This window comes from Tiliqua scincoides, chromosome 12 (genome assembly GCF_035046505.1).
Source record: "Tiliqua scincoides isolate rTilSci1 chromosome 12, rTilSci1.hap2, whole genome shotgun sequence".
Taxonomy (NCBI): domain Eukaryota; kingdom Metazoa; phylum Chordata; class Lepidosauria; order Squamata; family Scincidae; genus Tiliqua; species Tiliqua scincoides.
The window spans coordinates 6,922,862-6,946,497 of NC_089832.1; the positions used below are offsets into that span (position 1 = coordinate 6,922,862).

At 44.8% G+C, this 23,636-nt stretch overlaps 1 protein-coding gene across 5 annotated transcripts in view; it reads right to left on the reverse strand.

Moving 5' to 3' along the window:
• Positions 1-768: 768 nt before the first annotated feature.
• The window catches only part of SEPTIN6 (septin 6), a 61,832-nt gene continuing 38,964 nt past the window's right edge, over positions 769-23,636 (reverse strand). For 3 of the 5 annotated variants that reach the window (XM_066639866.1, XM_066639870.1, XM_066639869.1), the window contains 7 exons: positions 23,028-23,214; positions 21,118-21,279; positions 19,082-19,178; positions 17,348-17,516; positions 16,390-16,522; positions 15,613-15,803; positions 5,974-7,965 (listed from right to left, as the gene is read on the reverse strand). In XM_066639866.1, the coding sequence (XP_066495963.1) occupies positions 7,941-7,965; positions 15,613-15,803; positions 16,390-16,522; positions 17,348-17,516; positions 19,082-19,178; positions 21,118-21,279; positions 23,028-23,214 (964 nt within the window). In that variant the 3' untranslated portion in view covers positions 5,974-7,940. Of the gene's footprint in view, positions 2,079-5,973; positions 7,966-10,833; positions 11,573-15,612; positions 15,804-16,389; positions 16,523-17,347; positions 17,517-19,081; positions 19,179-21,117; positions 21,280-23,027; positions 23,215-23,636 lie in introns of those variants that run through there. The other 2 variants (XM_066639868.1, XM_066639867.1) reach the window with 2 other exon arrangements.

A 23,636-nucleotide genomic window follows, 5' to 3' on the forward strand; every position in this document is an offset into this window, starting at 1 on the left:
TCTTGCAAAAGCCCTCCCATCTGCCCTGAGCCTTTTACCAGTATTTGTCACATTGCATCTGGCCTCCCAATCACCAGTTACTTCAGGTACTTCCAAAAGGTGGACCATACAGAGTTGTGTGGTGGGGGACAAATGTTGAGAAACGCACTAGGGTATGGACCACCAGATCTGACTCAGATATGATCTCGCTGACGCACCTGCCAAAGATGGATAAAGCCTGCCCTCCCAACTGTGGGGGAGACAACTGTGGGACCAGGAGGACTCTCAAGTTGCGAACCTGCTCTTTCAGAGGGAGTGTGACCCTATCTAGTTGTAGCACTCCTACAAATTGTAGATCTAAAACCTACGCTGTGGCCTTCTGGATCAGGACGACTTCTGTCTTGTCCTGATTTAAAATCAGTCCTCATCCAAGCCCCAACCTCTTCCAGGCAGCGCTCCAGAACTTCAACATCCCCCTTTAAAGCTGATGGAAGAGAGAGATTGAGCCGGGAGTCATCTACATATTGGTGATACCCAACTCCAAAACCCCAAATGATCTCCACCAGTAGCTTTATATAGATGTTAAACAGCATGGGGGACAGAATAGATCCAAGCAAGTCAGCAGCCAAGATGCCGAACAGGAGTTCCCCCAGCCTCACCATCTGAGTCTGATTTGACAGGAAGAAGCTGTGAAACAATATGTCAATGTTTCAGAATTTAAGACATACACAAATCATTTCAGAGATGGCAGCAATAAATAATCACTCAGGAACATGTTCTTTTGGGAGGGTCACTTTTTATTGAAAACTGACAACATTAGAAAGATTTTGAGCTCAACAGTGCTGGTTCCTGCATGTGGTTCATTGTAAAGAGAAAAACTCAGTGCAGTTAAATCACAATTGTCGTTTGTAAAGGAACAAAATTGTAAAAACAGAGCGAGAGTGAGAGACACTAGAACAAAGTTCTGGAAAACAGACCCCCCCCCCTCCATGCAGTGAACAGCCCAAAATTCCAAGAGTGGTTGGAGAAAAAAAAAAGTTTTCAATGCACTTTAAAAGGGCAATACACGTGGCGTGCATGATAATTAAAAAAAAATACAAGATGACTGATTACTGACAAGTTTCTTCACAACCTTGATATTGATAATAGAAAAGTCAGTTTGTAATCCAGGACTTTGGGGTGGAGAGGGTTGGATTCTGGGGCTTAAACTCACCACAATAATCATATATGTAGTATTTATACAACACCCAAAGCGCTGATCGCGGTCATCCAACAATGCTAGACAGGACCAGGCATTTCCTATCCCCGTTTGGGAATGGGGGCACCAGCTGAGAGAACAGTTGCTTTTCTAAGGCAAGATTTAATACATGGACTGCCCGGCTCACAGCTCATTCCCTTAACCGCCATGGTATGCGGATTTCTGGTAAATTTAGTGGGGTTTCATAAATGTTTAAAATCAGAAATATTACTCAATCCGCTCGTTACTTTTCACCAAAATGGCAGAGGTTATTGATGACCCCAATGAAAAATATACTCCCCCCCAGTCTCGTCCCTCCCTCGCTGCCCTTTACTTGTTAAAATTAAATATTCCGCAGAGGTAGCAAGTAACTTGTTTCTCTGTTCACTGTCCATTGCATAAAACTCGTTAGTGTTCAAATCCAAGCAAATCAATGAATTAGCACAATTTTCCCCCCACAGAGGCTTAAAACACCCATCATATTTATGTTAGGCAAAATAGAAAGGAAATTTACAAAAAGAAAATGGAAAAACACTGTCTTAGTGTTGTTCAGCTACATTGTTCGTTTTCCACCACTTTTTTGGTTGCTCCTTAAAGTTTTAAAACTAGACTTAAATGTGGGTGTTTAGCTTTCCATTGCATTTTCTGCCTTTTCACAAAAAAAAACCCACAAGATGCTTCTGTTTTAAACACCCCATGCAGTTTAAAAAAGAAAAAGAAAAAGGAGTCTCTCCAAATTTCTGAAGACTTACCCATTCCCCCCCTCCCTCCCCCAAACTGGGTGGGAACCCCTAAACTCTTCCTGAAGTGGCAATCTTCTCCCTCAGACACAATGCAGCAGGTGGAGACAGATTAGAAAAAGCTAGAGAGAGAGAGAGAGAGAGAAAGAAAGAAAGAAAGAAAAAGAGAAAACAAGAGAAAAAACACACAGATTGTCAATTTAAAAAGCCAGGAGAGGCGACATTCAAAGACAAAAGCAGAAAACAGATCCCAGGACACAATCAAACTTGAAAGGGGACAGATGAGTAGGATCACCATAGTGTCAGGAGTGGTCAAATGTCAAAAATATTCAAACTGCAACACACAGGGCAATAGAATTAAGACTGCAACACACTGTAACAAAATCCATAAAAGCAAGATGAAAAATAAACTACAGGTCAGTTTGTTTCCAGATCAGTGTGAACATTCAGACTATGGTAAAGCAAGAACATCAAAAGGACCAAGTGGCATGTTTCATTTATAACAATACACAGCGAGATGCTTCTGGGCAGTGGGGAGCAGGAGTATCAAGTCAACAGACCTCCGTTGGTCATTTGTCCCCAGACCCTGGAATTCAGAGGTATACTGTTCCTGAATATGGAAGTTCCATCAGTGGTGGAACCAGACAAGTACTCCCTACTTTCCCTGTTCTGTAAGATGCACTCGTTTTAATGTTGCCCAGTGAAACAAAACCCAACTAGAACTAGATTCTGCAGCCCAGCTGGTGAAACTCTAGTTTATCCCACAAACATTGGCTGCAGGGGCCTTTAGGAAACCCCTGTGGTCCAAAACATATAGGAGAAGGGGAGATTCATTGTTTTGAGATGAATCCATGTTTGAAAGATGACAGTGTGTAGGCTGCCATCCTACACACACTTACCTGGGATCAAAGCTCATTGGACTCAAAAGTATTACTTCTGAGTAGAAATGCTTAGGCTCGCACTGTTATGCCATATAATATTGAAATGGGGGGGAGGAATGTAGAGTTTTTCTAAATTCACACTTGAAGCCATTTCCAAAAACATGCAATACCCTTTCCAGGTCACAGCCCTTTGGCATCTCTGCTCATAATTATTGTCTCTTTCTCTTTAAACTTGTAATATATTTATAGTTTATATATACACACCTACTCACTGAGGATAACACTTCATGCATCTGAAGAAGTGGACCATACAGCAGCCCATGAAAGCATGTGCCTAGTTTGCACAAGTCTTCATTGTTTTTGTGTAGAAAATCTGGAACCCTGATGAAAAGAGCTAAGCCCCCCCCCAAACATGATTTTGAGAACAGCTGATTTGCTCTGAAAAACCTCTGAGTTCCAGGACAAAGTGGTCATACAGAGCTGACTTTTACTGAGTGGTCCACCTAGTTCTGTATCCAAACCACTGACTGCCAGTACCCCTCCATAGCTTCCCAGCCATACCTAGGAGCCAGGGACCTACAGTGAGGCAGAGCACATGGGGTTGTGTGTGCTTGCACACCTCACGCATGGTGGTGCTTTTCAAAGGACTCCAGTGGAGAGACTCTGCCTCACCTGCCTCCCCACCCACCGCACGTCCCTGCTAGGAGCTGCCAGGATTTGAACCTGGAATCTTCTGCTGAACAAATTTAAAGGACATGATTCTTGTTCATGTCAATGAGGCTAGCAGAGAACATCCTAGCAGGTTGCATCCTGGGTACCAGATTTATCCATTTATTCTGCAGACTTTAATGGCCTCCACGTCCACCGCCCAAGCTCGCTGTTTCACTTTGCTTCCTAGCAGGAGGACATCTAGTTAATTATAATGCTGAGAAAGATCAGGGAACCAACGGGTGCTGTAAGGATCGGCAGTTGGGAACTTCCACCCTTCTACCACCAGGGAGATGCACCTTGCTAGTTTCCTTCAGCTCTTTTGCAACATGTTCCTCTTGTCTTTGGTTGCATTTAAATCTCATTCTGTTTTACTGAATCTGGCGCTCCATTTTAAAAGGACCAGACTGACTGGTGAGAACAGGAACCTCCAGAATAAGAATTCCTCCAAGTTAAATCGTATTCTTAGGTTGCAACCTTGTACACACTTACTTGGGAGTAAGTCCCATTTAACACAGCCGAGTATACAGTCCAAGGAAATGTGCACAGGACTGCACTGGTATAAAAAATACATGACAGTGAAGAATCAATTTAATGGGCCAGTTGGTGGGAAGGGGCGTTCACTCCTGCTGAAGTCTGTTAAAACCAAGTGCTTTTATGACAGTGCACAAAATGTATCTGACCAGCTTTTAAAGAAGCAGACCAAGTCCACCATCTCTGAAGTCTGTTCAAATAAGGTCCATTGAATCAAGGGTTCACTGTACAATGCTTATTGCACAAAAACTGTCTAGAATTGAGCTTAAAAGACTCCCACCTCCTCCATGGAAAATGCGGGTTGTATGTAAACATAACTCTTGCTGGAGTATTCAGCTGTCAAAGGTACTATCCAGATATGCTGTTTATGAACTCAGATCATTACTTAAAGCAGGATCGGTAAACAGATTGTTGGACTGTCCACCTAAAAGTCTCGCCCCCCATGCTTGGAAACAGTGGAGAGATGGTGAACTCTCCCTCACTGGAGACCTTCAAGCCAGAGGCTCAACAGGCAGCTGCTGGAGAGCTCAAGGAGAACTACCTGCTACAGGCAGGGGGTTGGACTAGATCAGCCATTTTCAGCCACTGTGCCATGGCACACTAGCGTGCCATGAGTGGTCCACAGGTGTGCCAGTGGAATTTGGGGGAAGGCCATTTATTAGTAGGGCCAATGGGGATGTGTGCCCTCCACTGGCAGCATGGTGTGCCTTGTCAATTGCAAAAAACCTGATGGTGTGCCTTGATAATTTTAGTGGCCTTGTCAGTGTGCCATGGAATGAAAAAGGTTGGAAATCGCTGGACTAGATGATCTTGTGGGCCCATCCCAACTCTATGATCACTCTTGCTACCAGGCATGGGCATTTGTCTGTGGCAACAAATACTGCAGCCAGGCCAGAGTGGGGGAGATTCTGCCCATGCCAAGAACATTAGATGCACAACATTCAGAGTCACAGAGAGGGTCTTTCCCTGGGTATAACACTTGTCGCTGCAGGCAGTCATGGTGGTGTCCAGAAACTAGCAATGGTTTTTAAGCATGTTCGCATGCTTCTGAAGCAAACTCTTGCTTCCTTAAAGGATCATCCAAAAGGATCATCCACACACTTAAAGGATCATCCAAAAAGCTCTAGAAGGTTGCACCATTCCTCGTTCCACACAGACACACTGCTCCAGCAGTGTGACCAGGGAAGTATGAAGGGAGAAAAAAGAAAACAATATCATTTAAAAAAAATTGTTAAGCACTCTCACCACTCCAAAATTTAACTGAAGTAGTGGCGTCTCACTCAGCATGATATTTTGCCAGCAAAAATGCAAGCAGAATTAAGAAAAAGAGCACAGGCAACTTAGAACTGACATTCTTTTGCAGAAGGAAAAGGTCAAGACAAATAAATTAAAAATTAAAAAGGGACCAAAGATTAATTTAGAGGCCTCTGGGCAAGAGCCACAGATCACACCGGATATTATTGGTGGGGTCAGGGCTGATAAATCTATGGTGCTGTTTCACTGCTGGGCTCTGATGAATGCATGAACCAGGGCTCAGAACCCCTGAGTGTGAGCATGCGGTCTGGACACACTGCCGGTTTCCAAGCAGCTGGTAAAATCTCTGCGCCTTTGGTTTAGAGCCAAGTAGATAGAATTCTTGTAGGATCTGGACAAAATCTCATGTCCAGCTAGACTGTATGTTGCAATAGGGGCAAAAATTCCCCAAGCAATGCTCGATATATACAAACAAAGACAAGGATCCTCTAGACTCCACGGCAGACTTTAGGAATGAGCCCTGCCAAGTGGTTCTGATGGATCAAAGCTTAGACAGTCCCAGGAGGCCAAAGTTCCTGGTTTGATGAACAACCAGAAGGTTGTTCATCTGCTGCTTCTGAGAGATGTATGGCGGTGTCCACTCTCTCTGCAAACTACAGCTCCCACAATGCTCTGAGCCGCCTCAGATGCCCCCCCCTCCCCAACTGCTGGGTGTCTAGACAGCTTTCCAGCACCATCCATCAGGAAAGGCACAGAAACATTTGCTAAAAGGTCAATATGCAAATATCTGTGCCAGGATTTGTGGAGCATCAAGTCTCAAGCGTGGAAAACCTGGGGGAAATCCAGACTCCGGTGACCACAACAAGTTCCAATGTTACTCTCAGTGGAACATAGCCAGGGACACACACGTGGTGGAGATGCTGAATTTCCTTCACACAATGGTCCCAAACACAGTAGAGTGCTCTGAGCGATACCACAATATGGATGGCACATCTCGGAGCTGCCAGGCTAGCCAAAGTTGCTGTAGCCCTATGTAGGCTGTGTGCCCATTTTTGTTTCACAGAGGCTATAGGTGAAAGCACACACTGATGGACAACACACAAGGCTGCTGCTCAAAATTACAGCCTTGCACTGACTTTTCTCCTCCATTTAAACCAGTGTTTCCCAATCTGTGGTCTGTGGAACAAAAGTGGTCTGCAAGACCCTGAGAAGTGGTCCATGAGGTCTCAGGAAAATAAGTGTGATAGTCTTTTTATCATTTCTAGCGTCTCACTGAGTGATCGCTCCCCTACCCACTATCGAAGTGTTCACCATGGCTATGGACGGTCCACTCTCAACACTCTCTGGGGGGTCCCCGGGAGAGCGCTTGCTCAGTGAGACACTCCCCCAGGGACCACCAGAGAGGGCGGAGAATGGACCACCCACAGCTGCTGCCAGCACTTCCAGTGTCTTGCCATGTGCTCCCAGATGGACTACCAAATTTAGTTGAATTTTTTGTGTGCAGGGGCGGGGGTTGCATGCAGTCCATGACGATTCCAATTTTTGCCTCAGTGGTCCACGGGCTCCTAAAGGTTGGAAACCACTAGTGTAAATCCTGCTCTGTGTCTTAACATCCTTCTGCAATGTGTTTGTCCACTCAACACTGGCTGATATGGGCAGCTGATGTCAGGACAAAGAGCTTTACTATGCAGTACAGAAGAGGAAGGCAACTTTATGCAGGGCTGCCACTTTTTGTAGGTGGTCCTGAGTTCACGCCATTTCACCTTCTCTCTAATGACTGCCGGTACAAGAGGGCTGGATTCACATACACAACAGAATGAGCTGGTGGCATTATGAGGCAGCAGAATGAGTGTACCATGTCAGACTGTGGCTAAGGCTCCCCCCCATTTTTTATATAAAGAAGACCCTTCAAGCAGAAAACTAGAACTGCAAGGACAGTGCTAAATTGTTTGCCTTTGATAGTTTTCAACTCTGGCCAGTTCACCCATGAGGCCAGCTGAGGCAGTGCCATGGGCCATCTCCACCCACTTACCGCGGCTGTTCCTCTTCCTCCTCTCGCTCCATGGACTCAACAAGGAATAGGGGAATGAAGTGAAAGGGAAAGTCTGGAGGAGTGGTGGGCTAGAGCCCAGGAAAGGGGGAGTGACACTTGGCGTTCCCACCTTAGTGGTTGGGAGGTCCCATTTTTTCTTTGTTCTGAGCCTCTCTTTGTATGTGAGGTAATATTCAACAGCTGGACAACCTCTCTCTCACACCATCTGTAGTTGTACAGTCCATTCTACTATCTTAGGATTCTACCACCGTCTCCACTATGGGAGGAAGCCAAGGTCTCACCGGAGGACATTCCTGTGCAGGAAATCTGTCCGAGCTATAGGTGAACATCAACCACCTAGAAAGATATCCTAACCATTGCACAGCGTCCAAAAACAACCTCGAAACTGTTATCATACATGGTACACAAGCACACACTATTATACAGCAATTAAAAAAAAAGTAAAGTATGACTCTAGATTATCACTGGTGGCAGGCATCATGAGAAGACCATGACTGAACAGAAGCATATTAAATAAATGAAGGTCCATTCCAGCCCAGTGTACTCAAGGCAAACTACTCAGTACACAGCCAGGGGTTACTGCAAAAGAAGGGCAAAACAAAAAACAAAGCATTAACCAGAATTATTGTCTGAAAGAAGTTTATTAAAAAAAAAAAAAGATTTCCCATCCAAAAAATATCGGCTATGACAGGTCAACACACAGATACACAATGAAGTACAATTAAGGGGACCTTATCAATTGAGAACCATTTCAGTGCAATGATTTTACTTATGTAGAGAACAAAAAAAGAGGGCTTTCCCCCCTCTAATCCAAGACTAATGCCCTGATTCTAAATAATACTTGTTTTGCCTAGAAATTCTAAGGGCAATAGGGTCATGCATGTAAACTGGAGGGAGGGAGAGATGCCTAGAACACTACTCAGATTATAGCTGCTTCAAAGGGTTCTGAAAAATGTCCCAATGTTTCTGTAATTGGGGGGGGGAGAGGCATTTGATTCTCCACACAGTGGGCCAGAAGACTCTTTTGTTGCAAAAGATCCCTCTCCCGCTGCTACCTAGCGAGTTTTCAGGCTTCCATCTAGTACTAAGGGGTTCACAGTTGTGCGTATGCTCAAGTCAGCATAGCTGGGATTTTACACATCAAAGCTAATAGAAAAATGGGAACATGGAAAATATCTCTTTCTCTGGGGGTTGGGGGGGAAGGAATCCTTCTCCATACTAGGGAAAAAACATTTTTTTTAAAAGCCACATTTTAAATGAAAACTGAGTACTACCAAGATTTAAAAATTGTTCTGGGAATGAGATCTAGCCTATAGACAAGCGATTGCTTTCCGTTATAAGAAAACTGGCTACTTCTTCAAATAAAGCCCGTAAATTTTCAAATGCAAATGTTCAAGAGACCCTTTTCAGATGAAGCACTAGTCTGAACTCCTCACAGCATGCTGGGTTCCATAACGGACTGCCACTGGAGCACAGATGTGAAACGTAACATTAATTGAGTAATGAAAATAACCTCTGGAGACCAAAGATCCCCTCTAGGTTTAAAGGACTGTAAACTCCAGAGAATCTTATTATTCTTTTTAGATGTCCAAGATAACCAACAGGGCATATCTACACAAAAGGCTATTTGTCTCGTACCACCGTTAACTGTCATGGCTTTCCTCAAGGAATGCTGGGAACCGGAGCTCCGTAAACAGGCCAAGAATTCTACATTAGGGATCCATAAATCCATCCCAACCCCAGTACAGAACTGTAATTTCTAGGATTCTCTAGACCTCCGGTTCCCAAACTCTCCAGGAGCAGGAGAGCTGCAATAAGTCTTTGTGGGGGAGGGGGAATGCAGCAAAGCGATTCCTAGGTTTACTTACTGGCTGGGGCAGTAGACTCCTGGGGGTGCGGGGAGCCCTGTGGAAGCCTCCGCAAGGCTCCCCAAGCTTCAGAAAATGTAAAAATAAAGACCACAACCCACTTTTGGTTTTCGACTGCAAAACCAGAAGTCTGTTGCGATTCTCTATTTTTACATTTTCTGAGGCTTCGGGAGCCTTGTGGAGGCTTCCATAGGGCTCCTTGTACCCACAAAAGGCTGTTGCTGCCAGTAAATAAAACAAAGCCACCATCACCTATGGCAGTGGGTCCTGGGGACAGCATCTCCTGCATTCCCCCCTCCCCACCCCTTAAAGGGGCAAAGACAGAGTTCCTCAGGCTGGGGCATTGTGACATCCCAGTTTGAGAAACTCTGCCCTAGACAGAGGAAACAAAATTAATTAAGCCATTCTAAGTCTAGTGCAAATGTGGCTCATGGTTAAAAGAAAACAAAAAGTCTGTTTTTAAAGTTGATATTATTCTGCTGCCCTTTCAAATTCCTTAACTTTTATTACTTCTCTTTTAATAAGATAAGTAACTGCAGTTAAATTTCACCAGGCTTTATAAAACACATATGAAAATCTCAACAAATTATTCTCCTCACAATCAAAATTAAATAAAAAATATTGCAGATTCAAAACAAACTTTTTTTTCCCTTTATAAAGATTTCCAATGCAGCTACCTTTTGTTTTTTTTAAAAGAACACCATTCAACCTAGGTAAAAGTTATTTTAAAAATGCAAAAATGTTGTTTTCTACCTTCGGGAAGGAAAAAAAAATACTTACCATTTTTCAATCAGTAAGAGACACTTGACTAATACTCGAGGATGAAATTTTATAATCCATTTCAGGAGTTGGTCTTTTACTATTAATTCGGACACAAACTCCAGTGAGATAAGGGGGCTTATTTGCCACAAAAATTGGCCAAGTACAAGTGCCCAGCATTATGTACACTCATCTGGCAGCAAGTGTGGGGAATTTTGTTCAGGCTAGAGCAAGGGTGTCAAATTCATAGTGCTCCAGCTTGTGTGTGGATTGGGATTTTCATGACTTCCAATCTTTGTAGTAGAGAAGCAAGGGTGAAAGGCCCCCACATTCTCCTTCAGGCTTTCATAATCTAACTCAGGGGTGTCAAACTCATTTCATATAGTGGGCTAAATAGCATTAGTGATGCCTGCTGATGGCTGGAAGTGACATCATTAAGCAGATGATAGCCAGAAATGAGCATTCATTTTGTTCTCACCTAGAAACTCATTAGTTGTAAGTGACAGAAAGAAAATGTGCAATTCTTGTTCATAATTTCAAGATATGAGATAGTCCAAGTATCACGCTGGGAGAGCCCAATTAAAACAGGGGCTAGAGAAATTGTGTCTGGGGGCCTCATCCGGCCTGCGGGTCTTATGTTTGACACCCCTGATCTAGATGTTCATACATGCTCCAGCATGTGTGTGGATCTCCTCTTTTATTTTGACAGAAGGGGGAGCTCCCAGATTTTATTTAACATGCATTCATATCCTGACTCTCCAAAATTGTTCCAGGGGGCTTTGCACATAGCTCCCCTTGTTACTGAGAGGAAGATCTGGCTAGCTGGGGAGCACCGTACATGCATCCTGGGAGGTCCTATGAGTATAAAGGCTCAGTGAATCAGAGCAAGCATCCCAATGAGTGTACAGTAAAAGCATCACCATCTCCATACTGCAGTCACTGGGGGGGAAAAAATATGACAATCTTTTGGGAAGCTTAAATCCTGAACCGACAAAGATTCCTCATCTTTACTTCTCCTTCTGGCAGGGAGCAGGTTCAGCTGCAGTCAAAACACAGCTGAAAACTTAGAGACATAATGAACAAAAACCTTGTGAAGATCCTATAAGCTGATTTAAAACAAGCATCCCTGAATTGGTTTCTGCACAGCTTTCCTGCCTTCACAAGAGAATCTGCGATAAGGCTCAAGCATCACAGCACTAGGTGTAACCGGGAAGCAAACATGTGGCCTTACCATACACACGCACATCAATGCATTAATGAGATGTTGACATGAAATGTCTTAGGACGTCGGCCCTGCAAGCTTCTGGCAAAATGGGCTAAGACAGACCCCACAGGCATTCGGAGCCTCTCTCAGCAGCTCCACAGACATTACTTCAGAGTTCTTCATACAACAGTCAAGAGAAGAGAACCTCTGGGGCGTTTAGGACAATGGTCAACAGAGCAAAAAGGTGCACTGGGGAGAAGATGGACAAAAAGGCAGTGGGGTGGACTGTGGGTTAACTCAAAATGTGGGGTGGTCGTTTCTGATGCAAAAAGAAAGGATCTACAGGAAACCTGAACTGAAAATGAAAAAACAAACAAACAAACAAAAAGGATTAATGTTTCTCTGGATTAATAAGTTAATAAGATAAATATGGCATAAACAGGGGTGGGCAACAGAACTGGGACCAAAGGCCATGTTGGACATACACATCACGGAGTACAAAGGTTTTTTGCATGGATGTCACACAGCTGAAATGCACATGAAATTGGCTGATGCCAAGCCACAGAAGGTGAGCATGTTGTTACCATTCTAATACTCCTACTGTGAAACTGTAAACTCTAACATGTTAAAAACCTGATCCATCACATAAGATTTGGCGGGGGGGGGGGAATGAATTTGGACCAATATTGATTTGTCTTTTTGGTTCCTGAGCCATTCAAGGTCTTGAATATGGCTGTCATGTTGTCAAGGGCACTGGAGATGTCAGTTACGGAAATGCTACTAAGAGAAACTGAGCAGCCCCAAAGAACCCTGGGGGTCCACATGTAGCCTGTGGGCTCTGGGTTGCCCACCCCAGTTGCTAATTTTTCCTGGCCTTCCTAATCTCTAGGAGGAAAAATGTTAATTTGGTTTAAAATTTACTTAGAACACACTTGAGGACACACAATAAAGCCTTTCAGAGTTCAGCAGATTGCACAGCAGGGGTGTTAACGGAGATGGTTAAACTACATGTGCCCGGGCCAAAATAGACAAGCCATGCAAGTCGTCTCAGGCCAAACCAGTCCTGGGAGGGTTTGCAAACTGCTGGAAAAGATTTGCTCACTAAGCTCAGCAAGGGCAAAGACAGATGCCCCATTCAGAAAGGCAGGGTCTGCCAATAGTCTTAGGAACAAAAAGAAAGGCCTGTTTGAGCCACAGAGCAGCACACCACAGGGCTGCACGTGGAAGCTAGCCAAAAGTCATTGAAAAGCTAACAAGGACCCACAATGTTTATTCCAGCTTCTCTCCAGCCCCTAGATAGGCTCTCAGGCTCTGGATAAACAAAGCAATTCTTGGAAGTTATTTTTTTTACATTTCAAGCCTTGAAGAGCAACAATTGTTTGCGGCCTCCCCCCCCACCTTCATCCTTCTCTTTTGTTCTGAAGTCATGTTTGTTGTGCAAGAGAACAACAAAGGAGGAAGGGTTCCCATTTACATTTTAGATCAGCAGGGAAAAGATAGATAGCACAAAAGGAGCTTGGATCCCAACAAGGAAGCCTTCCATGAATATCATCAGAATAGCACCTCTCTGGCTTGCAGGTGGGGGGGAGGGCAGGAGTAGGTCAAGCTACTATGGGACAATCATACAGAGGGACCACTGGTCAGCACTACAAGGGCCAGATTTTGAAGCTGAGCAAGTGCTGAAGGGTCAGCAAAACTGGCTTCACCCTTCTGGACAAAAGGCTCTTTTCGAACAAGAACACGTAGCTTGTTGAGATTCTCCCATCATGCCCTTCAGCCGCCTGCTCTCCTGCTTAAGACAAGAGCAACAGGTAAACAAGAGCGTCGCTGGGGCACTGCAGAGAAGAATTCTGAAGAGCCTCTGTGGTTGTTCTTGTCAGCTTGAGTTCTGAGTGATGCAGAACCAAAGCTTACATGTTGGTTCAGGGAGCAGGTGCAGAGCAATGATTCAGCAGAATCAGCAAGCACCTGGGACAGGCACACCCTGGGTGTGACCAAGCCAAATACTGATTGGCTGAGCTGACTATATGAAGGTAGTCAGGAGGAGCCTCAAGTGCAGCAGTAGGGGAGTTGATGGAGTAACTGTGAGACTGCTGCCAGTGACTGAAGAGGCTGGATACTGTATGTATGTGATATTACTGACTTATGGACTGAACCTTTGACTGTGTATTATCGGAACTGATTTGGATTTGTTATACTGGAACTGACTGCTCTCCGTGCTGACTCTTGGACTGTTAAATGACTGCTCTGTATGTGATATCCCTTGACCAATACAACTGCTGAAAGTACTCTGCTGTAGTTGAAGTGTTGTTCTTGCAACCTGCTCATATTGGGACAAGACTGGGAACCTACACCAATCCTCTCAATAATTTTATACAAGCCCCCCTTAAACCTTAACAGTTCTCACTGGGGCAGAGAGGTTAAAGAAGCCCTGAATGCCTCTTACTCTGTGTGTGAGAAAGCAGCTGAGGTGCATAGGAAGGTACTTGCATCCTGGACAAGCGCGTCCTTGTCAAATGCGTTCTAGTCACTGGCATCCCATTTTTGCATCTCGTTTTGCACATTTGCATCTCGCTTTATTTTAGTATCCCGGTTATTTGCATCCCTGTATAACTGGGAAACAAACCCCATGATAAATATCCTATGCCTCTTATCCCAAACCAAATCCTACCTGTTTTAAAAATAAAAAAGTACATCTAAGATAAGTATACATATATTGGGACACAAATCGGGGACACAAAGAGAACGGATGAAAATGTCCAATACCAAGACGCATTTGATCAGGATACCGTTGTTCAGGGCGCAACGGTCCTGTCACTGCATAACAGAGAACTGAGATTGTTAGAGATGCCAAGAAGGACTGGCCCATTCATGAGGCAGACTGAGGCAGCTGCCTCAGTCAGCCAATTGACTGGGGGAGGGGACTCAGGTGCTGCCACTCATATCCACTTCAACCCTATCCATTATCATTGCCTCTTGCTCCTCCTTCCATGCTCAGATTTGGAGAGGAATATAGGAATGGAGTGAAAGAGGAAGTGGAGGAAAGAAGAGCGACGGGCTAGAGTGGCTCTCTCTTCCTCCACAGTTCCTGCTCTGTCCTCTTGTTTTTCGAAAGCAGCAAGTCCAAAGGGATGGCAGGGGGATTATTGCATACTGTCGCCAAGTCAAGCAGCAACTGAGAGAAGGGTGGAAGCGGATAGGGGAGTACTTGGTGCCCCACTCAGGCATCCGCTGATGCCAGAAGCTGGACTACAGGGACAGACTTGTGCATGTTTGTGTACAGAATGCCTTTGAGATTCCCACTACAACGGCCACATAATTTAGTCAAGCTTACCAGCACAATGTGCCCCATGCACCATGCAGTAAACAGCAGGATTAACTGTAAAAACAGCATACAAATGACAACTAAGGGAGACATACACAATTTAGTGAACCAAAAACAAAAACCAAAAAAATCAAACTTTGATTAGTTTAAAGAAAAAAACTAAACCAAAAGAAAACAAGTTCAGGGCCAGTTAAGGGGACAAGAACTGGAGCCACTGCTTGAATTACAGGGTGGCCAGAAGGGGCCTCAGCCCCTGTGAAGGCTCCATCAGCTGGGGGACCATGATTGTGTTAAACCAGGAAGGAGAAGGAGAGTCAAAGGCATGCACTGATTTAATTAAGCCATTTCTGCCCAATGTTGCAAACATGCAACAGGGATCAAATGTGTACACCTGTGGGTTGGGCAAAAATGGGTTAAGGGACTCCTCATCATGCCCCACATTAAGTTAAGCTCTGGAATGCAGGCTACACTTCCAGCACTAAACTGAACACTGCTGTTGTGTGCAGCTCTCTATGGATGCAGACAACAGCATCACTTCATTCCTGTGTCTCTCTCTGGGGAAAGTCCTTGAGGCTGAGCACTGGCATTCAGAGCAGACACCAGCTCAACTTAATACTGGAAATGGAGGTAGGAGAAGATTGCACTGGAACGGAGGAGTAACTGGCTCAAAATTGCAGGCTTTTTGATATGGATACCACAGGCGATTTCCACACATGAGCTGCAGAAAAATTTCTCAGTGGACCAGGTTTGTGCTGTGCCGCTGGGCCTTTCAGAGCATGTATCAGGGGGTTCAGCCCAGATAATTCCTGTTTGTCCAATTTCCTCCAACATGGAAGCTGGTGGGGCAAAAACACTGTCGCTGCCAAGGGGAAGAGTCATTTGACAAACCTGCAGCACCCCTCCAAGGAAGAATGTGCTGTTCAAAGCCGCTGATGGTTCTGCAGGCACAGCCTTAATAGAGGACTTCAGCAGCAAGCAGAGTCTGCTGTCTCCAGAGGGGGGAAAGAAATAAGGAGGGCGATGACAAGGAAATAGTGATCCAAAGTGCTACCCCATGAAGTCAAACTTACTTTTTTCTCTCCTTGTCTCTTTTCAGAGTTTGTGATCCTCCTGCCTGCTGGGCCTGAGACTGGAGCAATTCAGCCGCTGTCTTCCTCTGCTTGAATGCGTTGACTTCATCGTCCAAGGATTTCTTCTTGTCCTCCAGTTTTTTCTTCTCATCCTGATGCAACTTCTTGAGGCGATCAAATTTCTCATGCAGCTGGAAAGGAAGTTCAGAGTGAAAAGATGCATGTGGAGAGAGGAAAGCACGAAGGGTGCGCCCGAAGCATTTTTCAAACACGTATTTTGGGAGGGTTGAACCAGAAGTGCCTTGGAGAAACAATTGGCAATGGAGGATACATTTGCCTGAAAGAGACATTTTGCTCCCTGCTAAATGGCATCCTTTTGCAACACACAGTTGCGCAGGAACGCTGAATGCGCTATAGGGCACTGGTCTTCAACAGATGGGTCTGGACCCATAAGCAAGTCAAACACTGTAGCATCATCACCATTTTTGCTGTTGTTTAGGTTTCAACTTTGAAACCAAAACCACAGAGAGAACCCAGCCACAAAGGAAGATGGAGGTCCTTTGTGACCAGCTGACACACCCAAGGAGGAATTTTGACAGCTGCGGGGACCAGGAATGAGGCGCTCTACATTTATTCAGTTATCAACAAATCAAACATAAGAAGATTCGGCATTATTTAGCCCTGAATTGATCAATTAATGCAGCCGGACACCTCCCTGTGAGCTTTAATCCAAAGGACACAGACTCATCACAGTTACACACACGGGTTTATGGTCACCTCTTTCTCAGCCTCCTTCAGCTCTGCTTCCTTCTCCTTAACTCTCTGCACAAACATTTGTCTCATCTCTTCTTCTTTTTTCTGTAGCTCTCCCAGGAACTCGTTCCTTTTGGCTTCGTATGTTTCTTGTAGACTACAGGACCAGAGAAGGATAGAAGGGAGAAGGGGGGAATCAGTGGATCAAATTCTGCCTGCAGTAGGGTATGTATAAATAAAAACTTTACAATGTTACTAGAGTCTAGGAATCTGCACTGCTAAGTTGGTGCTGAATGGCCTGAAACAGAACCTCTAACCTCTAGCCCCCCCCCCCCCCCCAAGAAGCTGGGTTTTCATTAAAATTAAATGAAGCAAGTTTCTAGCCCTCCAAGACAGTAGGTCAGTTAACTCAAACTACTTAATTCCCCCTCACTGTTAACAACTCTTTTACCTAGAATGAAAAATACTATTGTTACAAATACAAATTTGTAATAAGGGAAGCTCAAACTCTATGCTCAGAGTAAATTTAGGAAAATCAGACGCTTGCATTCATTGTGCGTGGTTTATTCAGCTTCTAAGATTTGGAGTGGGTATTTTTCCACTTAAAGAAAGGATTGAGGCAACGTAGATGAAAGAGAATGAAGTTGGGATATGGAAAGCAAGAAGCACTGAGAAGGGCAAGGAAGACTGCCCCTTTATGGCACATTGCCCATGTATGTTTACGAAAACTATACGGAAGCCCTAAGGACTAGAAACTAAGCTACTTCAAAACACCAGGCTTTCAGGAAATCACAATTCTGCAGAGAATTCTGCCCAATGAAGACCACCATCACTATGCACAGGCCACCTTCGTTTCTAAGAGTTCAAAACTCAATGAAACACATTTCATAGCCAGTTAAGCTAGATGCTTATTCTCTAAGTAGGGAAGAGTAACTTCTCTTTCCCACCAGCAAAGTCCTTCCAATTCCAACTGGAGCAATACCTGAAAGGCTTGCTATCTGGATCAGTGTCCTTAAATCCCATTTCTTCCAGTTTACATCGCCGATACAACTCGTAGTGGCGTGCGTGTGTCTGCTCACGGAGATCCTCCATGTTGACGCGGATCAACATCTCTCTTAGCTTGACAAAGTCACAGTGTCCTTCATTTTCCACTGCAAAAATTCATGGCAAAACAAATGGGGGCAAGCAAAGAACACTTAAAGTGAACAAGGTGACTCACACACTTTCTGGCATGCTTCTTCATTCATTTCCTGCAAATCCCTTTTGAACCCCCACCTTTTCTGCAAAGCTGGTGACATCATGCCTGAGCTCTCCCCTCCACTGTAACTAATTTCATGTTTAACCAAAACAATTGCATAGGTTTCTCCCCCCTCATTTTTCCTGCATCCATCCCCTTCCCTCCCTGTTTTCTCCCTTGATAGAGCATGTATACTGATAATTCTATATGCCCAACAACTGTAAAAGTATCACACAACACCAGCAGTGCCTTTTAAAACAGAAATAATTGAGCTAGACAACCTTTGCTTAAGACAAGCTTCAGGTCCCATTTAAGTCATTTGCTTGGCAATAACAACAAATATTTGGGAACCAGGGTTGCCTCCCAACTCTAGGAGGGAGGAGGAAGGGAGCGATTGTCAAGTTAATAAGACTACATGATGGCCAATGGCAGCTTTCAGTTCTTCACTAGAAGTTCTGGGCCATTCTGAAGTTCTACTCTTTTTTCCTTCCTCTGGGAAGTGAGCATTTGGTGAGACCTTGCTAAGGTTTGTTCTATGCATGCTGAAGAGTTTGGTGGTGGTAGAATGGACTGTATCACTTCAAACTGCAAATGTGCAATCTGAATCTTTTTGAATTTATGAATCTTCCTACAAGTTTAACAACAACAACAAAAATATCCCCTTGCAATAATCTTGTCTTTGGAAAAAGAAAATGTGTTTAATGTGGTTCGTTTAACAACAACAACAAAAATATCCCCTTGCAATAATCTTGTCTTTGGAAAAAGAAAATGTGTTTAATGTGGTTCGTGTCTAGAATCTGTGTCTTTACAGGGATGCTTTTATGAGAGACGCATTCAAAAGCAGCACCCCTGCCACTTGCAGTCTGAAACAGGACTGTCTACTCTGCCATATCCTTCTACCCCATGAGTAAAATAGGCTTCATATGGCCAAGAAGAAGGTGTGATAAAATGCAACTCTGCTCAAGCCAAGGAAAAAAGACACCCGAGGGGGGCATGACTGAGATGTAAAAAATTATGCATGAAATGGACAGAGAGAAGCTCATTTCCCTCTCATGCAACACCAGAACCAGAGGACATCCACTAAAAGTGAGTGGCAGGAAATTAAAAACCGACAAAAGAAAATATTTCTTTACCCAGCATTTAATTAGTCTGTGGAATTCCTTGCCATAAGATTCTTGCCACCTGACCAAGAAGCTTTTAAAAGGGCATTTAGGACAGATTTATGGAGGAAAAATCCATCACAGATTACAAGCTGTGATGAGTACATGCAAGTAGGATACCTCTGAATGCCAAATGCCAGGGAGTGGTAACTGGAAGTTGGTGTTTGCTGTCTTGGGTGCTCTCTGAGACACGTGGTGGGCCATTGGGAGATACAGGAAACTGAACTAGGCGGGCCATTGGCCGGATCCATTCTTATTTCTTATCAGCCAATGCTGCTTCAGGATAAAAACCAGTCACCTAACTAGGGCTGCCACTCACCTTGCACAGTCCCCCAAGGGTACTGACGTGCCTTCATCATTTTGTTTCCTATTTTGATTTCTTCTGTGCTGCCAATCACTGCAAATGGTAAGTGAGCCTGAAAAAGGGGGGCGGGGAGAATCAGCCAATTTCATTTGAACAACAATAAGTGAGCATTTATAGAGCACTTTTCTAAAAGTTCAAAATGTTCTCCAATAAGCCTGGTACAGCAGCAATGGCCAACTGGCACCCATGGGCCACATCTGGCCCTGGCACTCCCGCCCCACCAGAGATTCGGAGCAGGACAATATTTTGTGTCCTTCTTTCTAAGTGTGCAAAGTGCATCACATCTATTACACAGACTACACACATTCTGTTTGTCGTAAAAATTAGATCTATTCATGGGTATATTTAGAAAGCCGAATGCAAAATTGTCATTGGTTTTATCAAATGGCTCTAGTTTTGGGGGTACAGCATAGCCACCAGATATACAGATTCAAGCAACTTCCTTGTGAGGAAGCCAACACCAAGGCTTCCACAGGAAGAAGATGCTTGAATAGGCCTATCAGGTGGCTACGCCATACCCCCAAAAACTAGAGCCATCAGCCATCCATGACATTTTTGGATTCAGCACCCCAAAAATATCCTAAATTCATTTAAACATCCTTGGGAACTAGAAAAAAAAAAGTTGTGGTTTTTTTTGGTATGCCTATGATCTACAGTACATAAAACCTCACGACAACCCTGCCACAAGGCAGACAGGAAGACTGAGGCTGAGTGTAACTTGCCTAAAAGATCACTAAGGACATGCTTTGCTCCTGCCCTCTCCCAATGGATGATGAGAGGAGCCCCTATCAGATAAGAGGCGGCACTGTGCTTTTCAGACTCACTAATAAGAACAAGAAACCCTTTGATGTGCTCTCCCTGGCTGCAAGCTTCGGTGATTAAGTGCTAGTATTTTCAGCCCATGACAGGACAACAGAGTTGCAACACTCTTTCCATCTATGGCATCTATTTCCAATGACTTTCCATCTATGGCAAGTTTGTATTTATGTTCAAAGGGGGGGGGACACACATACACCCCCCCCCCGAACTCAACACATTTTCTAGGTGACCTTTTGTTCTTCCATTTAAAATAATGTTATGCCTTTTTCTTCCTTGTTTAAAAGAAAACAGACCATTTCTAGAATTGGGAAAAGAAGAGAGCCAAGCCCAGAAAGAGACTGGCTTCCCCAGCCACAAGAAACAGCACATAATGACTTGTCTCCACCCTACAGGAAATGAATGAGACAACTCCAGATTTCTCTCAGTGCTCCGTGGCAAGAGTCAAAAGATAAAGGCCAGAAAATTATTTATTCCAAAAGGGAGTTTCAAATAGGGAAGAGGGAGAGAGCACCCCAGAGGAGGACGAATTTTGTGCTTGGCAACACCCCTGCACAATGACAATTATATTCCAGATGCGTGCAGCTATCATAATTAAACCATTTCTGTGTTGTTTCAGGGAGACTGAGCAGCAATGTAAGATAATGGACAGAGCTGCAAAGATTGCAGAGCTCTTTACAATTCTCCTGCTATTCATGCTCATAGCCCACTATAGTTTTTAAATGTGCAGACTAGGAGGGCGCCAAACTGGGGGATCAGGATGGATGGGAGAGCTTCTTCCTATCACTGGAGAAGAATAGCAGGGGAATGAGCCCCTTCTCCACATCCCCTCCAAAACTGATGTGGGTGATGTCTGCATGTGTGCGCCACCTGGAATCTCTGGCATTAGAGGGCAGAAGGCAGGGACCACTGCTGACCCGCTGGGGCAGGGAAGCAAATGCAGAAGAAGGGTTGCAGAGTGGGCAATTTTTAAGTGGCAGGGTGTCTTGCAGTTTCACCCTGGCACAAATGGACTGAGCAAGATCACCACCCACCCAGAGTTTTTATATCGCACTTTTTGAGTTGTTCAGTTACGTCACATACAGCATCAAGGTAGCCTCCCCACAAGCTTTATGAAGTAGGCGCTTATCACCAGAACACACTACAACTGCGTGTAGAGTTTGCTTTTAGCTTACGTTCATTGTCCCATTTATTTCTGCCACGGACTCGTCATCTGTAGGGAATTGATAGATCTGCACCCCGTTGCTGACAAGTTCACTTGTGATCTTAATTTTGAATTTGGTTAGCTCACTCTTAGAAATGGCATCAGATTTGGCGATGATAGGAATGATATTGACCTGCAGGGGGGAAATGGGAAAGAGAAGGGAAGAGGGATTGGATATCCAAACAATAGCCTCTGCTCGGATGAATCTGCCCTCCCACTTCATTCAACATCAGAGGCCCTGCTCCATGTTCTCCCTCTTTCATAAGCCTGTTATGGAGGGGGAGAAGAAATGTAACAGGGTCTTCTTGGTCACAGCCCCTAGACTACTGAAGTCCCTACCCATTGAGGCTTGTCTGGTCCCTTGTTGTCAGCTTTTCATTGCCTAGTTAAGACTTCCTGGATCACATGCATGTTTCAGTTAAGGCAATGCCCTCTGGACTGATTCCCTCCATGCTCCTAACTGGCTTTAGTTTTCCTTCTTGTTGCTCCAGTTTTTTCACTGGTCATTTAATGAATTCATTTGTTCTCATGGTTTTGGTTTTGATGATTTTATTGATTGGTTCACCATAGAGGAGATCCTTTGGGATCCGGCCATCATCCATTCTCACGACATGACCGAGCCAACGCAGGCGCCTCTGTTTCAGCAGTGCATACATGCTAGGGATTCCAGCACGTTCCAGGACTGTGTTGTTTGGAACTTTGTCCTGCCAGGTGATGCCGAGGATGCATCGGAGGCAGCGCATGTGGAAAGCGCCCTACAGGTAGACCACAGCTGCGATACAAGGACATCTGCAAGAGGGATCTGAAGGCCTTAGGAGTGGACCTCAACAGGTGGGAAATCCTGGCCTCTGAGCGGCCTGCTTGGAGGCAGGCTGTGCAGCATGGCCTTTCCCAGTTTGAAGAGACACTTGGCCAACAGTCTAAGGCAAAGAGGCAAAGAAGGAAGGCCCATAGCCAGGGAGACAGACCAGGGACAGACTGCACTTGCTCCCGGTGTGGAAGGGATTGTCACTCCCGAATCGGCCTTTTCAGCCACACTAGACGCTGTTCCAGAACCACCTTTCAGAGCGCAATACCATAGTCTTTCGAGAGAAGGTTGCCAACATTATTGATTGGTTGCACGTACATTTGAATAAAGTGCCTCGAGGACACTTTTAGGGGCAGAAAGGTGGAACGGAAATATCCAGATGAAGCTACACTTGGTTTCTTGTGGAACACATGAAACTACTCCATACTAAAAACATTTTAGCACTGTGCCGTCTGCTTTAACAGTGGTTCTCTGCAGGGCTGCCCCACCCATGAGGCTGATGAAAGTAGTGCCTCAGACTGCAAATTGCAGAGCAGAGGGATTGCCCGCCTCTGATTGCCTGTCTACCTTCACCGCTCCTTCTCCTATTTCCTGGATCTGAACAAAAGAGGAGAAAGAAGTGGAGGAGAGTAGTGAACTAGACCATCTGGGACACTCTAGCCCAACACTCTCCTCCAGACTTCTGCTCTGTTCCTTTTTCATTTTCAAATCCAGAAAGAGAGAGACAGCAGAGGCTGGTATCACCATATGAAGAGGGTGGACATACTTGGACATGCTGCCTCAGGTACTAGAGGGCTGGGGCTGGCCCTGCTTCTCCAAGATCTCAGGCATTTCCCCAGCTCTGCTACCTGAGAATTCCAGAGCGAGAGGTCAGGGGTTGAACCTCGGTCTTCTGTATGCAAAACATGTGCTCTACAGCTGAGCAATGTTCCCGCTCCAAGATACAGGAAGACAGTCAGAGAGAGGGAGGAGGAGGAAGCAAAAAAGGTCTGACACTTTCAAATATGAAAAGAACAGAACCAAGCACATTAACAATGATGCTTCCTGAAAGTTGACAAATGTACAACTCCTACCTTACTGTCAAGTTTCTTCATGGTTACCAAATCCAGAGATTTCAAAGAGTGGCCGGTGGGAGCGATGAAGTACAAGCAGGCGTGGATCCGGGAGTCGTGGTAGTTGTGCAAGACCCGTTTGATTTTCAGTTCCTCTTGCAGGTAAGATTCAAACTGGGCATCGATGAACTCCACAATGGGCTTATAGCTTTTTAAGGAGGGAAGAGGGGAAAAAAGGAACATGTTGCAAAGGATGGAACATTCCTCTCCAAGCCCCTATCCCAGAAATCTGCAAACTTAGAAATAAGCCTAAAATTCATGACAGTATCTGGATCACCTAAGCAATGGTTCCAAAACTGTGGGTTGCGTCCCGGTTTTCAGTGGGTCACAAAATGCTTGGACAGCGATGAGAGAAGGCAGGGTGACCTAAAATTTTCAATTGCCAGCTCAATCATTTTACTCTATTTGTGATCAAGCACATCGGGCCACAGACAAATAACTCCAAGGGGGCAAATAATGTACAGATCTCTTATGCAGTTGGGTAGCGTCATCATGACATAACTTCTATTATTTCAGGGGTCTCCAAACTTTTTGGCCAGAGGGCTGCATCAAATATCTGGCACGGTGTAG